Source organism: Carica papaya, chromosome 5 (genome assembly GCF_054855325.1).
Source record: "Carica papaya isolate Zhongbai chromosome 5, ASM5485532v1, whole genome shotgun sequence".
Classification (NCBI taxonomy): domain Eukaryota; kingdom Viridiplantae; phylum Streptophyta; class Magnoliopsida; order Brassicales; family Caricaceae; genus Carica; species Carica papaya.
Window position 1 is genome coordinate 13,340,392 of NC_142313.1, and position 18,088 is coordinate 13,358,479.

At 34.2% G+C, this 18,088-nt stretch overlaps 1 protein-coding gene across 2 annotated transcripts; it reads right to left on the reverse strand.

Annotated features, from left to right (window-relative positions):
- Nucleotides 1–79: 79 nt before the first annotated feature.
- On the reverse strand, nucleotides 80–11,327 carry AGY1 (Albino or Glassy Yellow 1). Of its 2 annotated transcripts, none has more exons than XM_088219429.1 (20): nucleotides 10,718–11,327; nucleotides 10,515–10,587; nucleotides 10,108–10,314; nucleotides 9,666–9,769; nucleotides 9,372–9,551; nucleotides 8,910–9,128; nucleotides 7,429–7,542; nucleotides 7,229–7,342; nucleotides 6,764–6,931; nucleotides 6,415–6,590; nucleotides 4,222–4,288; nucleotides 3,965–4,111; nucleotides 2,696–2,791; nucleotides 2,538–2,606; nucleotides 2,305–2,406; nucleotides 1,968–2,219; nucleotides 1,768–1,835; nucleotides 1,326–1,443; nucleotides 647–886; nucleotides 80–562 (listed from the first exon to the last, which is right to left on the reverse strand). In XM_088219429.1, the coding sequence occupies exons 1-20, from the start codon at nucleotides 11,129–11,131 to the stop codon at nucleotides 407–409; spliced, it is 3,084 nt and encodes a 1,027-aa protein (XP_088075555.1). In that variant the 5' UTR covers nucleotides 11,132–11,327; the 3' UTR covers nucleotides 80–406. The 2 variants fall into 2 exon arrangements, with proteins under 2 accessions (XP_088075555.1, XP_088075556.1); XM_088219430.1 differs by having other exon boundaries at nucleotides 10,744–10,884.
- Between the last annotated feature and the right edge of the window lie 6,761 nt (nucleotides 11,328–18,088).

Here is an 18,088-nt window from a genome sequence, read left to right on the forward strand (position 1 = left end):
TTTAAGCAGAGATTTTTTTTGGATTCTCCCACTTGTTTTAACAGTGGGAATGGAGCTTTCTTATTGACCCTACAAGACATAATTATCTACTAGTATGAATATTCTGATGTAATCAGAGATATTGTTTACAGAAACCTCAATGCCTTCGTTATTCCTCTAAAAGCTTCACATGCTACTGTGGCATTTGGTTGAATTACATGAATTGTACTCCATATAATAATTTCAGTGGTGTGGTTCACTTATGATACAAGTAGGAGAGACTTATCCTATATCCACATAGTTTACAACTACCAAAATTCCATCTCTTGACAAATGATTATGTAATTTGCAAGGCATTGCATAGTCAACAACCCAAAGTATTTGAACCCCTTACGATTTTTCGCAAACCCCTTCCTTGTCACAAGTTCTATGCACTGGCTTGAGGGCTGGCAGCTGATGCAGATGGCTCAGCAGCACCAACTGGATTAGGATTCTTCTTACCACCCCTTCCATTACTAACTAGCTTGCCAGATTTCTCACTCTGAGTTTCTTCCTTATCATTCTTTACTAGCATTGGTTGAAACTGAAAATATGAAAACTTCTCACATATTAAATAATGTATCTTCCGGGATATGCCTCTGATTTTTATACATGGTTTAATACAGACCTGATATATTGAGTATATGACATTTCTTCTGATTTGTGCCATCATCTCCAAGAAGAGATTATAGCCCTCAAGCTTATATTCGATAAGTGGGTCTCTCTGTGCATAGCCACGTAAGCTAACAGCTTGCTGTACAAACTTAAGTGCTTGCAGATGTTCCTTCCACAACCGATCAATGTTGCTCAAAATTAAGAACCTCTCCGCTTCCTTCATTAAGCCTGGTGCTTGTTTCTCCACAATGTCCTAAAACCCATTTTAAATAACTAAGTCTGTCAAGATTCAAACAAGTACTAGGAAGTTAAATGCTTGAAAGCAGGAACAACCAACCCCCATTTAACATTATGCTTATTCAACATAATAACCAAATTGATCTTGTCCTTAGGTCCTTGTTTCCATGCATATTAATTATGAAAATTTTATCAACATGGAAACCAAACTGATGATTTCTTGGCATGTCACAGATACAGAAATTCAGGCATACAGTTCATATTTGCATGATACATCTGTCACTCTAGTCCCTTGGGACGGCGGGTGTTTTAGGTTCCCTTGCCTTTTCGAAAGCTAGAGCTTCTACATACCATTGTCTGATCATAAAACTTTAGCTTACACGTACTAAGCAGTGTGTCTGAGAGTGAAAGACAAACAGCCTTGTGGATTGGATTGGTGAGACAAGTACACTTACTCTTTTTTGCAAGTATGCTTCACGGCCACGAAGGCGAAGATTATCCTGCAACTCCTCATAGTTTGAACACTGGCTTCTTAGCAAATCTGAGGTCAAATCAGTTAACAGATAGCAGTACCTACAACCATGGGAAAATACTCGTCTAAGCAAAGTTATTTTGAAGTTAATATGCAAAACAAGTGGGAGACCTTGCGATCACCATATTAGAAACTAAATAGTACAGAAAGCACGATTCTGAACCTTTCCTAGTAAGCATCTTGTTATTACTTTAGGGAACATAATTTACTTAAGAACTATTATATCAGTTAGAGTTCCCCAACATAATGGATACATTTCTCAATCAGCTTAGAAATGCAGGATGTTTATGATACAAAATATGGAATTTTTCATTTCTTTGTTTTTTCAATCATGCTTGGCACTGAAAAGGAAAGCTGTCACTCACTGCTGGAGTTTTGCAATAAGCTTTTCAAGATCCCAGCTTTCTTTTGGAGCATCAGGACCAATGTTTGCCTGTTGATAGTAAGAATTCCAGCATGTGAAATACTCCAAGATTTCTAAGATAGCGATTACACAGGAGATCAACAGATATTATGAAAGCAAGAAAGAGAAATCAATCTGACCAATGAATGTCAAAGAGTTCACCTCTAAAATATCATCCATGGTCAATTCAGCATATTCAATAATAAGAGACTGAAGGTCGTCAGATTCAAGGGCTCGCCTTCTCTCTGTATAAACACGGTCCCTTTGGCTATTAAGGACGTCATCATACTCGAACAATTGCTTTCGGATGTCAAAAAAGTAATTCTCAACTTTCCGCTGAGCCTCGTCTAGTGCTTTAGTAAGCATCTTGGATTCAATGGGTAGGTCTTCGACTCTAAAAGCTCTCATCAAACCCTAGAAATTTTAATATAATAATTTCTTTAACAGCTATATCCTAGAGTTCCATTGACAACTAGAGAAGTAGACTACTAGGCCAAACCTGAATTCGATCTCCCCCAAAAATCCGAAAAATGTTATCTTCAAGACTGAGGAAAAAGCGGGAACTACCAGGATCTCCTTGGCGCCCACTTCGGCCACGCAGCTGCACGAGATACATGAAAGTTCAATTTAACACATACCACAGAGAATTTTTCAATGTAAATATTATGCAAAAGAAAAAGAATAACGAAGTCTTGCAAGTATAAACCTTATAATATATATGTGCTAGTTAACCTGATTGTCTATTCTTCGAGATTCATGGCGCTCAGTCCCTACAACATGGAGTCCACCAGCTGCCACGACCTGCAGTTGCTTATAAATCAATGAGTTAATAATCTTATAGTACATACAATAACATCTTATAAAATATATTTCAATTTACAAAAATTAACCTTCTTCCTTTCTTCCTCAGTGTAGACTTTATATTCACGAACAATTTCCAGAAAGACACTCCGTAATTTGGATATTACTTTGTCCTGAGCAGGACTCTGAAAAAACAGGAAACTTGATGTGAGCATGGATCACCTTGAGCCACTTGGAAGAGACATCATCATGCCAAGTGGGCCCATAACAAGGAGCCAGACCAAAAGATTACAACAAGCTCTCCAACTCTTAATCTAATCTTGGATTAATGAGGAAGATGGGTTTGGATCCACTAAAGAAGCCCAAGGAAAGAAACTACTCAACCAATTAACTCAAGAGCATAATGGTCCCATCAACTTACTTCAAGCACATGATGGAAAGGAGCAAGAAAAGGAACCAATCGGCCAAGAAAAGGAAAAAGAGAAAATTGTGGGTGGCTATCAAGGGAGCCTTCATGGCTGGCCCTAAATAACCATAAATCTTCCTCCTAAATTACTCATAATCTCTTCTAATAAATGGGAAAGATCGTATCTATTCTAATTAAGAATTTATACTTTAATTTTAATTAATTTCCTATATAACTGCAATTTTAAATTATAAGATTTTTATTATCTTTTTTATTCACATAACCTACTCTATAAATAGGTCATCAAGTCTTCATTATACGCACTCAAAATTGAAATCAATAATATTGTGAGTCTTATTTAAGAGAGGTGTTTTCATTTTTCTTGTTGACTAAGGAGTGGATCTACTTATTAAGATAATTCCTTATGGCGTTTTTTCATTCTTCTGTTAATCCTCCGTTTCTTAGTGATCTTAGTTCCTATCATTCTTGATAGAGAGTTAAATAAGAAAGGTTTTCATATGATCAAATTCTTTTGATGCCTTTAATGAAATTGTGAAGTTTCTGATCACATTAGTTGATCTTGAGTTCTGCATCAAAACTCTTATGGAACATGAGATCTGTCTGAATATACTTTTACATATATGCATGAATGTGTATGTTTGTTCCATGTATGCTTGTTGGTGAATGTGTATGTATGCGTATATTTATGAGCATGCATCAGTAAGCGACTTATGAATTTGGATATGCTTGTGTATGAAGTATATGAGATCATCTGCGTGTTTACGTATGCACCTTGTGTCTGTCTATCTGTGTCCAAGTGCATGCATTCATGTTTCTGGGAGTCTTTTCAAATTAGCATCATCTATCTGTAGCTCATTCACTTGTTTACAAGAGTTATCTTACATATGCAAACAAGAATACAAAATAAGCTTATTCAATGTAATTCATTCACCTTTTCACAAGAATACGATAGACGTTCCTCTGCTTCAAGCTCAGTTAGTGACATCTGACCCCAGCTTTTGACAGCCAAGTCTACAGCTTCCTCAGCCAGCTTGGCATTCTTATTTGATAGTTTGCAAGGAAATAAACTTTCACTCACCTGTAATATTATGTAATGCTTAGAAATCAGTAATCCAGTTACAGATAACTCCAACTTTAGATTTCCAAAAAAAATCAGATTAATTCTCTTATAGGAATATCAAATCAAACCCTCCATGTCTTCTTAGGAGGAGGCTTCTTCACTGATACAAAGGCTCCATCAACTGGCTTAACAACCCTGAAATTTTTATGAAGTAAGAGAGAAGATAATTTATGATTTCAAATAAGATAACCTTGCAGTATGCAATATGACTAGATAACCGTGCACTGACGTAACTGGATAATGATAAAAAAAAAGATCTTTTGTACTTTGGCAGCTATATTAAATTGTATCCTACACTTGAGGATGAGAAAGCAATGCAGAGTATACATTATGACTAGATAAAAATGCATTGAAGTAGATGGATAATATCAAAAATCACCTTTATACTTGGTATATTAAATTGTATCTAAAATTTCAATCCTTTCAATGTGCACCTCCAATTATCAGAATATATCAAATTGCCCCTTCCATCATTAGTTTCTGTTAAACTTAACTGTACTCTTTTTTTTTTACAAAGTCAATGAAATTATCATTAAAATTAATAAAAATAGTGAAATTTCAATATCTCTCTTTACTTCCTTTTCTTTCTTTCTTACTCCTGTACTGCTGCCCTCTCTTTCTTATCCTCATCAGTGCCAACACCATGATACAGATAGTATCACTGACAACCAAACCTTAACAGCAGTCGTTTTTAACAAAAAATTAAGAACTAGATTTCATAGAGGAAGATGATTATAGAAGCAGATTCCACATGGAAAAATGACTGCAGTCCCATAATGACCTCCATTTCACAGCACAAATACAATTATATTCTCCCATGTTGACATCTCTCCTTCTCTCTCTCTCTCTCTCATCCCCACAATAAATATAAGAATGCACCTTGCAAGAAATAAGATTTTGAAATTTGATATCAGACTTGGAACAAAGAGGAGAGAGAGAAAGAGAGAGAGATAAAGAGGCAAGAGAACAACTCGCAAGCTTCTCCTTCAATCAGACCCTTGTATTAACACAATAATAATAAAGTGAACCAGAAGGGGGAAAAAGAGAATGTTTTTTTAAAGAAAAATAGTTGGTCAATATGGTATACAATAGTTTAAGTACAATGTGATATAAATACAGAAGTGTAAAAGCATTTTGCAATATACAGAGCCATTTTAAACATTCAAAGGACACTGGTGTCAGAAAACAACTAGAGATGAATTTGCTAGTTTATTTACTTCCTGTCCCAGATGTAACAGAGAGCACCATGCACCCCAAGAATTCACATGGACAGTAGAAAAGGTTGTTTCTTCCTGATACTTCAATGTAAATATAAGGGAACTAGTAGCAAACTATCAGGTAATAGAAAAGACAGTGTTTGGTTAATTTTCTACTCAATACTTGGACAATTTCTACTGTTGATTTCCATATTCATAATAAAAGCATAAATATGGTATTTGAATTACCACCATCCCACTTTGAATTTCTTGTTGGTGGGAATTCAACCCCTACCTTATAAGGTAGAAATTGAATTTCCACCGTCAAAGAATTTAAAGGGGAGTAGTAACTCAAACGCAACACATTATGTCCCAATTATGCGTACTAAAACTAATATATTGACTCGGAATTGAACGGGAATTGAACTAAACTCAACAATAGAGTAGTATAACTTAGACTGTTAGTCCAAATGCCAATTATGCCCACTTCTCTAGGTAGTATAACATCAAGACCCGGCCTTGTTAGCAGACTAGGCCAACAATTCCTAACAGAGCAGTGAGAGGAAGGAAACAGGATAAAAAAAGAACGTAGGAAAAAAGAAGAGAGAGCAGAATGTAAGAGAAGAATTTCAGAGAAATATCATTAGGTTTTTCATAACTTTTTCCTTAGATTACATCCATATATATAGCTCGTACTGCTGCCAATAATGGCTGGCAGTAAAGGTAATTCGTCCTCTACAGTGCAAGGACAGCTGTGACATCGGATCGTCATGTGCCATAGTACTCTACTGCAATCCCACTAAAGAAAATATAAAAAAGGAAATCTTACTACAGAAAATGAAAGGCAATAAACTCTAACAGAATATCAAATGTCCTGATGTTTCTTTCCGCCAATAAGCTGGTTCCTGACATACAACTATAACCTAGACATTGATAATTCCAAATCAGGTATCAAACCAAAAAAATCTAAAAGTCTGAAAAACAATAACCATCAAGATCCTGGACTGCATACAATTTAAGCTCAAAGCATTCAGAAGAAAATCAGTTACTGCATTGCACAAATACCTTGGCATTAGTATCTCACGGAGCTTCAACCTTGCCATAAATTCTGCATTGCCACCAAGGATTATATCTGTCCCACGACCAGCCATATTGGTAGCAATGGTCACTGCCCCCAGACGACCACTCTGTCCTACAATTTCTGCTTCTCTCTCCACATTCTCAGGTTTTGCATTGAGAACCTTAAAATACATACATATACTAAGTTAAACAACCTGAAAAAATATGATCATTAGGTTATGTGTGGTACTTAATCATTCAAAAGAAACTTCATAAACAGTTCCCAATTGTAGCGATCAACTTTATTCCTCCCAGGTTATCAAATTTCTATTCACGAATGAGTAGCAAACCTCACCTCATGGGGGATCCCAGCTTCTCGCAACTGTTCTGACAACGAGTCACTCTGCTCGACACTTGTTGTACCCACAAGCACTGGGCGACCTGCTTTGTACATTCTAGAAATTTCTACAACAACTGCTCGCCATTTTCCTGTAGCAGCCCTGAAGACTACATCAGACTCATCCTGAAAAGAGTAAAGATGGTGAGGAACTTGACAACTGCATCACTATAACAATTTATGCATCAAGCATAAAGGTTGAAATATACAGCTCACATGAATCGGGCTTCCAAAATCCAGACAAGAATGACAAATTTTCCTCATCTATAGAGATTTAGTACTTAAAAGCTAAACTTTCAAAAGGGTAAACAAATGTAATTAATTTTCCCTTCAGCTACTCTTTTCTTTCAAACACAGGAGCTGGAATACAATTTCAGAACATAACTAACATTACTGAGAAGTATTGTAACATGTTTGGACAACCTTTCTGATCATCGGCTTATTAGTAGGCACAATTGTAACTTTAAGCTTGTATATACTCTCAAATTCTGTACTTTCTGTAGCTGCAGTGCCAGTCATCCCACAGAGTTTTCGAAACTGCAATGATGCCACATATAGGCTTAGACATGTCAAGAAACATCCCAAAAATTCACCCAATGAACTGAATATTAGAATGTGCCAACCTGGAGAAAGAAGTTCTGATAGCTAATTGATGCCAGAGTTATAGTTTCATTCTGAATAGGCAAACCTTCTTTTGCTTCAACTGCTTGGTGAAGTCCATCACTCCATCGCCTCCCCTGACACGTCAGACAAATTAACTTCAGTATGTGCCTGAATATTGATAAATCAAGATCCCTTTTTCCCCAATCTTTCACATCCTTTATGTTTTGAAGTGTGTTGTTGGTGAGATTATTGACAACAAAACAATACTTTAGAATATCAATGATTAAATTAGCAATTTCATGGCCCTTGAATAATAAAGAAGATGATTTTTCAGGAATGAATAATCAAGAGTATTGGGTTAAAATCCAGTATTTGCACGACAAAAACTGATTCTTTGATTTCAAAATTCTAGTTATTTGGAAGCAAAAGCATGCATATGATTCCACATACAGTATAGTGTTGTATTACTTATATCAGAAGTTGGTTATAAATCCCTACTTTGAGCTACATATGATGCAGCAGGGAAATCACACTATGTCATAGGTTACAATGAACTTTTTAAGGTTCCCTACATGAAGGAGGTCTGATTCTCTTTTGTCAGAAATTTTTCCATTACTTCCTAAACTCAATATGAAGATGAAACGTAATTATAAGTTTAGTCCAACCACAGAAGCCTGAGAACAGAGCCACTAGGAGATTTAAGAGGTGAATGAACTTGTTTATCACAAGCACTCATATTATCATTTACCGAACATGAACAATGAAGGCTCCGAATGGTGGTTTAATTATTAATAAGATATTTTTTGTGAAAATAAACTTTTTTATATAGAAAAAGAAATTTTATTAAGATAAGAAAGAAAGGATTATAAAAAGAACAGTAGATAAGTTATCCAGCTGAAACAAAAGGAAAACAAAACAAAAAGTACAAAAAGAAAGAACAGAAGAGATATCAAATCACGTTACTGTAGCATCCCAGCTCCTATGAAGTATAGTGAGAAAGATAAACTATATTCTATAGTAAGTTTTTTCTAAGTGAGAATTTATTGTCTGTAATCGAGCAGTCTTTAGATTTTTGACAAATAAGGGACTGGGAGCTCGGAACAAAATGATAAAAAAATTAAGCATTAAAGTTAAATAACAAACAACTCAAGATGAAGGCATCGAGTACTTCATATCTAGGTGCTATGCATGAAGAAAGAGGAAAACTTCCCCCCTACTTTTCACGAGAAGAGAAGCCAGTAAAGGTATTGCCCAAATGATTCTACCCAGTCATTTTCTTAGAGCCACATCTCATGTCTCACTCATTCCTTGATCATGGAAAACATAGTGGTTATTCATGAATCTCCCAAAAAGAAAACAAAAACAAAATTTAAGAGTGTAATAACCAGAAATAAATTAGAAAAAAGAAAATTTAAAGCTGAAGAAGATGTGCCAACAACAGTAGTTGGTATCTAGTTTCATTTTCTCTTAGAAGAAGCACACTGTGGATAAACAGAATCACCTGCATAACTCGTCCAGTGAACTCATCCACAATAAGCACCTCCTTGCCCCTGATGATATAGTTTACATCTCTAAGAAATAGTTCTTTTGCTTTAATGGCATTGAGAACATATGAAGCCCACTGTTCTCGGGGATCATATAAATCTTTTACATCTAGAATTTCTTCTGCATCCTCATAACCTTGTTCCGTAAGTAGAACCGTTTTTTGCTTTTCATCCACCTGCAACGATAGCAATTTTTTCTAAATATACTCATGTTGCTGGAAAACAAAAGTGAACACTTGATCTAGACCTATAAGGAACATTGCATGATGCCGGAGAAAAGAGTACCCACATATTCGTACTTTTACGAAAACTATATGGGTTTGACTTTCAAGAGAACTCCATTTTGCAAAAAAGTCCACCAAACAGTGATCAAACTGTAAAACTGGACCGCATGAATTCAAATAAAAATAGAACCAAACCGTGTAATGTATATCTCGCTCAAAGGCTGCTGCTATTTTTGCAGCTTTATAATAACGGTCACTAGGTTTTTCTGCAGGTCCAGAGATTATAAGAGGAGTTCTTGCTTCATCAATAAGGATGGAATCAACCTCGTCAATGATGCAGTAATTGAAATTCCTCAAGACAAGCTCATCGACACTCTGTACATTTTGCGAGTTCATTCAGCAAAGGAAAAAAAATGATTTTCAGCAAGATTAAGTATCCATAACAAATTAGTTATGAATAGACCACGATATAAAGTAAGAATTACTTTCCGTGGCAAGATTGTCTCTCAAGTAATCAAAACCAAGCTCACTGTTAGTAACATATGTAATGTCGCACAAGTAGTTTTCCCTTCTTTGTTCACTTGTCATATTCTCTGCCAGGAACAGTATAAATTTGTTAGATACAGCAAAATGAACTTTATAGAAAATTACCTTACTCACAAGAGGGTTATATAGAAATTCAAGCATAAATTTTAACAACCTAGCCATCACGAAGCTAAGTTATGCCATTAAACTAAATCCTAAAAGCAACTAATAAGTATCTATCAATTGAAAAAGTATGAAGAATAGTCAACGAGAAGGTAAAAGGAGACACTTAAATAGTCAAGTTCCAAATGAAAAGCACCATTCATCCATCTGATCAGAAGCAGAAGAATATACATTGAAGAAAACAAGCAACAAGTGAAACAGAAATTTGAAGAATGAGACGTACGTTGGATTAGGCCAACCTTCAATCCTAGAAAGCGGGGAACTTGCCCAACCCACTCACAATCTCTTCGGGCCAGATAATCATTGACCGTAACCACATGAACTCCTTTGCCACTTAAGGCATTCAAGTAAGCTGGTAAAATAGCAACAAGGGTCTTTCCTTCACCAGTTCTCATTTCAGATATTTCTCCTTTATGAAGAACCATGCCACCTACATTATCAACAATAAACAATCCCTTAGAATTTTCTCAAGGACAATAACCATAGCACAACATTTGCAAGACTGAAGACAACTTAAAACCAATCTGATAAAACAAAATGGAACATGAGATTCATGGAGATCATAGCTGCAGCTATGGATGGTGCCCAACAGACCAATAAGTATCCAATTGCACATCAGACACTTTTTACCTATTAGTTGCACATCAAACGGACGAAGGCGTAGAACCCTCTTCGAGGCTTCTCTAACAACTGCAAACGCCTCCTGCAACAAAAGTACAGCTTTTAGAAACAAGGGGAAAATGCAATTGTTGAAACTTTTTTTCTTTGCAAAAGAGAGCCCAAAAAAATCCAGCATCAAATCAAATTTAAAGAATAAACGATTAGAACCATACGGGCAAAAGAGAATCCAACGACTCGCCTTGCTGAACACGGTCCTTCAAAATAGTAGTCTTCTCCCTCAAATCGGAATCCGACAATGCCGAAATCTCGTGTTCTAATCTATTGATCATGTCCACAGTTGCTGCATACTGCTGCCTCGTTGACTCTCCACTGTCAGTTCCCTTGAAAATCCCCCCAAGTAAACCGCCTAACGAAGCCATCGCCCGCATTCTCCGCTTTCTACAACCTCCAAGTTTCGAAGTTTTTGCCTCGGATTTGAGCAATTGAAGGGACTTTTTACCCCAAAACGAAGAACCCACATGGTGTTTTTGCCGGAAATTACTGTTGGCGAAAAGAAAAAGTAAAGGAGAAGGTGAAACGGAGGGGCAGTGGTTCACTAATGATAAGTCACGAAGTGGTGCCACCATTTTTAACGAATATTAGGAGAGGGTTAAGCTTGAGATTAAATTAAAGACAGGAGAACTGGCAGCGACATAAAGATAGGCAAGCGAGAAGGCAGGAATGGTAGCTTAATTGTCAGGCTCTGTTCTGTTTTTGTTGTTTGCAGTGGGGGCTCTGTGCAACTGTGTTTGTAAATTGTGGAGAGAGAAGGGGGGGGGGGGGGGAGTAAGATAGGGAAGAAATCTGGAGTGCGGAGTGGTACAATCATGAAAACATAAGCCACGGACGCATATTTATACCATAAATGATAAAAGTGCCTTTTTTTTTTGGAGAAGCAAAGAACTTTTAGTTTTGGTGTTACGCTTTGTGGCTATTTTAGTTACAGTTGATAAACTATAGTAAAGGTAAGGGTTCTTATTTATACTTCATAATGTTTGGGAGTAAAATACTCCATAAAAGAGGAGAGACTCGACTTTCCATCCAACCGTTCTTGTTTTCATTCTTTCTAGCACCTATTTGAAGTTGTCTTTATTTTGGTTTTTAAATTAAAATGGCAATCCCAATTATTTGTGGCTTGTATTGATTCATTCAGCCAGAAAGAAATTCTAATATCTTAATTTTGCTAACTTGAGTATTTTTGCTAAAGAAAAAAAAAGATTTATGCTTACTTAAGGCTTGACCTGACCATACACAATATTTATCTAAATATATTATTATAAATATTTCTTTTATTGACGTATCAAAATATTAGTAAATGATTTGTAAAGAACAGATGGGCAAATGAAGAAGTAGTGAGTCTGACTTTAAAGTTAGTATTTCTCTATTTGCTTAAGCTTTTAGCAGTACTCTTGATAGTGCTCTAATGCACAAATTAAATAAGGAGATAAAGAATCTCCATGTTAGAAACATTTTTATGGGTAATCCCCTTTAAATAGAGTTCTTTTTATTATAAATTGATATGTTACTGTCATAAAGTATTGATGTAATAAGTTAAATTACCTTAATAGAGAAGCACATAGTTTTTAAAATGTATCGTATGAAACTCCATTCTGCTCAGTCAAAATGTTTCTCTATGTCACATTTAATTGTTAGCCAACCTTCTTTCCCTTTATTCCCTTTCATTGAATGCAAAATTTCATGAGTTATAATCACATTTTTTTGTATCATTTGACCCTTAGTGAAAGCTAATTGGCAGAGAGATATAATTTTCTCCATAAAAATCCTTAACCTTAAAGCTCAAAATTTTTGAAATCATTTTATAACTTACATTGCAAAGTGAAAAGGGGCAATTTTTTTGTTATGGACTCCTTTTGCTTTTTGGATCATAATTATATTTGTCTGTTTTTATTCCTTGAATAGAAAATTTGCACAAAAAAAGACTAAACATAAGTAATAACCTCTTATATGATGATGGGCCAAAAATGATAGTAGAAGATAGCTCTAATATTTTTAAGGCTTGAAATATTTCTTATTTATCTAGTATCTTCACTAGGAATTTTTTATCCTTATTTAAAAACTGTAGAGGGAAGAGGCCTTCCAGGTCATCAAAAAAGATATGATTATATGATGTGAATATCTTCCTGAAGTGATCAAAGAAATTGTTCAGTGATATCATGTTGGTTAGTAGTCCATGTGCCATTTAAACATTTTAGTGCTTCAATAATGTTTCCTTCTCTTCCTCATGGTAATTTGGATATAAAAATATTTTGTACTTAGATCCTCATTTTCAACCTTCTATCTCTACACTTATATTTTCAGTATATTTAATCTCTTAATAGGAGTTTATAGGGCTTTTCTTGTAGTTAAGCTTCTTAGTTTAAGATATCTTGACTTGGATTTTGTTGTTGGAAGTATTAATCTCCTCTTTTAGCTTTTTAATGTTGCTTGGAGTGCCACCAAAGTATGTTTTTTTTCCATTTAACGAGAGTTATTCTTGCATTTTTGAGATATTGGCAATATTTATGTGCAGTTGATCCATACACATGAATTTACTAGGTATTTTCCATTACTGGAGTACTTAAAGAGTCTCTTAACCATACTTCAAATTTAAATAGTTTGGTTGACCTCTTTTGTAGTCCAATAACCACAATAATAAGGGGAAAGTGATCTAAAATTATAATAGGCACATGAATGACTATTGCATATAAAACATCATGTTCAAGTAGTGGCGCATGAGGGTATGGAGATGATCAAATAAACTCCTATAAACCACTCAATATATGCAATATCGAAACTTAACCGTCTAGAAAATCTCTCATTCTAATTGAATTTAAGATCTTAAAAGGAATGCAAAAACAAAAACTAGGGAATTAAAACAAGGAAAGGAAAAATATCACAAATTTACTGACAAGTTGATCCACGCTCATTCACTCAACAAGACTTCTAAAGACTCTTGCTTCTTGAAGAACTTAAAAAAGTTAAAAGAAAGTTAACAAAATGTTTATTCTTAAAGAAAAGTCAAAACTTTCGATATTATTTCTCTCAAATAAATTGCAAACTGTTTGCAATTTATAGGCAAAGGCCTATTTATAATCTTTTTCCGAGATAATTCTAGTTCATCACAATCACTTAAAAATTAATAAAATAATATCTTAGATAAAATTATATCTTAATATAAGACAATTACATAATAAAATAATATTCTACCACAATTTAAATACAAGATAAATGATTAAATAATTCAAAGACATAGATTTATATTAAAATATTAATAAAAATCAACATAAAAAATGTTGAAATTATCCATGTGTTTCCATGAAAAACACATGGGGAAAATAGGTGGAAAAGTCCAAAAAGGACTCATGAAATCACTTTTTCATAGATTTTCGGAACTGGGTGCGCGGGTCAACCCGTTTGGAGCCACGGGGGTCAAACAGGCGAGCACACAAGTCGATCCAGGTACAGTGCGCAGATTACGTGAGGCGGGCATGCGAGCGAACCTGTTTGGTATGCATGGGTTGCACAGAGTGGGCACGCAGGTCGGCTCATAAAGGATGCGTGGATCCCATCTTGCAAGTATGTGGGTCGCCGCACAGGTCGTCCTAAAACGAACACGTAGATCATGTAGCCAGGTTTGTTAAGTCTGCGTGCATGCGAGCCTACTTGCTTGCTAGGTCATGCAACGGGATCTGTTGCTCGGGCTGGTTCTGTATGCGCATTGAGCCTTGTTATGCACATGTGCGCGTGGGTTGCATGGGCTTCTATCTGTGCGCATGCTTGATGCGCACTGTTTATCTCACATATGCACAGGGGTTGTGCATGTGATGACTTGCCTTGGCCTAATGTCTCTCGGGCCGTAAAGCCTTGATGCCTTCTTGGGTTGGGCCAAGACTTAAACTTTCCATTAATTCTTCAAGCCCATTAATCTTACTTGGGTTTTAAGCCTTCTAGCTTGAACAAACTTGACCCATTTCTTGGAATAATCCAAATTAAGAAAATAATCATGGATAAAATTACTTCTATGCTCTAGGCGATCCCATTTAGAAAACAAAAAGATTTAGGCATCGCTTTCCTATTTGGGACGGGACTTACGACTGCATGTCTATTGTGTAACAGTAGACTTGTGAATAATTATTTTGCAGGAGTCTGAATTTTCATGGGGTTCCTCCTCAATACGGAATTACGTCTTTAAAACTAATTTTAGGTTGTCTAGGATTACATCAATTAGGGATTAGCCAATGTACGGTCGATCTTTATTTTTGAATTGGAGGTCCTTTTCTTCAGTTAGACTAAGTGAACGGGTTTGTAATGCATCCAAAATCTATGATGTCTAATTGATACACTGTATGTCAGAATATATTGTTAGAAGTGGCAGGCCTAAAACACTTCTTACTTCTTTCTTAGTCATTCAATACCTTATTAAAATCTCCTATGAGTAGCTAAGGAGACTAAGTTATTGAGCTGCAGAATAATATTTCAAAACCAACTTTAGCTACATAGAATGGTGGCCCATAAACACTTTTGAATATCCAGGAAGTAGTAGCAGTGTTCTTGTTGGTTAGTGTACTTATATAGTTTTCAGCCACATTAATTAATGCAAAACCCAAGATCAACTAACGTAATCAAGAATCACATATATATACTCTAGTATTCAGAATCCTTAAACTCTCAACAAACCCTCCTTACTTAACCTACATTTAATATGTGAATGTTAATCAAAGCAATTGGGATAATGATTAGAATTTATTAAATGCTACAAGATGAGACCTTGATAAGTGAAATTAATTCAATGAGGATTGATAAAATAACCACAAGAACTTATCTTAATAAGTTAAATTAATTTTCACTCAACAAGAAGGTTGAGGAAAACCTCAATAATTGAAAACTATAACTTTATAATTATACTATTCTCAATCTTGAATGAATACAACTATGAATTGATGACATATTTATAGTGTAGACTATGTGAATAATAAGAAAAAGAATCTCATAAATTAATTAAAAAATTACACATGAAAATAAATCTAGAACATAATAGAAAACTTGCAATAATTAAACAAAAATATTTTCTAAAATATGATAGATATGATTTTCCTAAATAGAAAATATCTTAATTAATTATGGAGATGATTGAGGGAAGAATTAAGGAATACTATGGCAAGTTTGGAAAATGATTAAGTGCTCCCATAATCTCCATAAAATCTATAAGATTCAATCTCGCATTAAGGCATGGGATTTGTTTCTCTTTCCCATTGATTTCTTATGCAATTTAAGAAGGAAATCGACCCCTTCGCTGATTTTTTCTTTGTAAATAAATTCTTTTCCTTTTCCTTGTTCACATCATCCCCTCCTTCTTCAAAAATGATTCGTCCTCGAATCGAACACTTCTTATGTCAGGGTTTCACCAATCTTGCTTTTATTGAGAAAATGTCATCGGTTGAGACATTGTATGAGGTAATTATGAAAATCTTTAAGGAATGGTTAGTAAAGAAAATAACACTCTCTCACGTGTTTCACTCAACCTCTTTTCTTTAAGAATGTCATAATTGAATTTCTTTGAATCAAGATAATTAATTTTTGTTTATGATACTTCAAAGAATCATAAAGAAAGAAAGTGGTAGAACACTTATAAAAGCAACAGTTCAAATACGAGGATGAAGATACTGTGTATTTTATGTTTGATACTAAGTAACTAGGGTATAATTGACTACTTAGAGATGTAATAGAATAAAAGCATAATGAAAGAAAAAACTAAGAGTGCAATAAAGACAATATGAATATTATTTTTTTTATATGAGCGGATGCAAAGTATAGTTTTTTTTTTAACTACAAAGAATAACAAATATGTAAGGATAAAAGATGCAATATAATAAAATTTATCCAAAATCTAAACTCTGATACCAAATTATGCAAAACCTAGGATCAATTAACGTTATTAAAAACTCCACATATACTCTATTATTTAGAATCCTTAAACTCTCAACAAATCCTCCCTACTTGACCTACATTCAACATATGAATGTCAACCAAGGTAACTGAGATGATGATTTGAATTTATTAAACGCTATAAAATAGAATCTTGATAAGTTAAATCTATTCAGTAAAGATTGATAAAACACCACAAAGATTTACCTTGATAAGTTGAATCAATTTTTACTCAACAAAAAGTTTGAAGAAAATCTCACTAGTTGAAAACTATAATTTTATAATTTTATTATTCTCAAACTTGAACTAATACAACAGTGAATTGATGACCTATTTATAGTATAGGTCATGTGAATAATAAGAAAAATAATCTCTTAAATTACTTAAAAAATTAAATGGAAAAATAAATTTAAAACAGAATAAAAAAAACTTGCAACAACTATCTCTTAAATTACTTAAAAAATTAAATGGAAAAATAAATTTAAAACAGAATAAAAAAACTTGCAACAATTAAAAGGAATATTGATGATAAGAGATATCATCATGCTAAGTGGGCCCATAACAATGAGTTGGACCAAAAGATTACAATGAGCTCTCCAACTCTTCATCCAAGCTTGGATTAATGAGGAATAAAAGCTTGGATCCACTAAAGAAGCCCAGGAAAGAAGCTACCCAATCAATTAACCCAATAGCGTAGTGGTCTCATCAACTTGCTTCAAGTACATGATGGAAAGGAGTAAGAAAATGAAACAATCAACCAAGAAAAGGGAAAAGAGGAAATTGTGGGCAACTATTAAGGGAGCCTTCATGACCAGCCCTAAATTACCATAAATCTTTGTCTTAAATCACTCATAATCTTTTTTAATAAAGAGGAAAGAACATTTCTATCATAATTAGGAATTTAAACTTTAATTTTAATTGATTTTCTATGTAATTGTAATTTTAATTAATTCTCTAAATCACTCATAATCTCTTCTAATAAAAGGGAAAGATTGTATCTATTATCGTTAGGAATTTAGACTTTAATTTAATTAATTTCTTATATAATTATAATTTTAAATTAAGATATTTTTATTATCTTTTTTATTCATATGACCTACTCTATAAATAAGCTCTCAAGTACTCATTGTGATCGTTCATTATTGAAATCAATAATGTTGTGATCTTATTTAAAAATGGTGTCTTCATCTTTCTTGTTGAGCAATGAGTGGATCTACTTATCAAGGTAATTTCTTGTGACGTTTTTTTCATTCTTCTTTTAATCTTCTATTTCTTAATTATCTTAATTCATACCATTTTTTATAGAGGGTTAAGTGAGACAGATTTTTATAGGATCAAATTTCTTTGGTGCTTTGAATGAAATTATGTGAGTTCCTAATCACGTTGGTTAATCTTGGGTTCCGCATTATTTGGTATCAAAACTTTGGCTCCATCTAAATCTAATACCTTTTACTTTTGTATTTTAAATTTTTTTTTACACTATTTCTTTTGTTCATCTATTAAAAACAAAAAAAAAATAAGTCTCACACATCGATCCAAGTAAGAAGCATCAATTTATAGTTCTTTTTGCTTGTAGTACCTATTGAGCATCAATCTTATCACTAGTTATTTACTTTCTT

What these genes read in the sequence shown, in the direction of transcription:
- AGY1 (XM_088219429.1), bottom strand. Translation starts at nt 11,131, where the DNA reads ATGGTGGCACCACTTCGTGACTTATCATTAGTGAACCACTGCCCCTCC. An exon ending in TGAGAGACAATCTTGCCACG is followed by an intron (nt 9,552 to 9,665) that starts GAAAGTAATTCT and finishes CAAAATGTACAG; the next exon opens with AGTGTCGATGAGCTTGTCTT. An exon ending in CTCCTAAGAAGACATGGAGG is followed by an intron (nt 4,112 to 4,221) that starts GTTTGATTTGAT and finishes ATAATATTACAG; the next exon opens with GTGAGTGAAAGTTTATTTCC.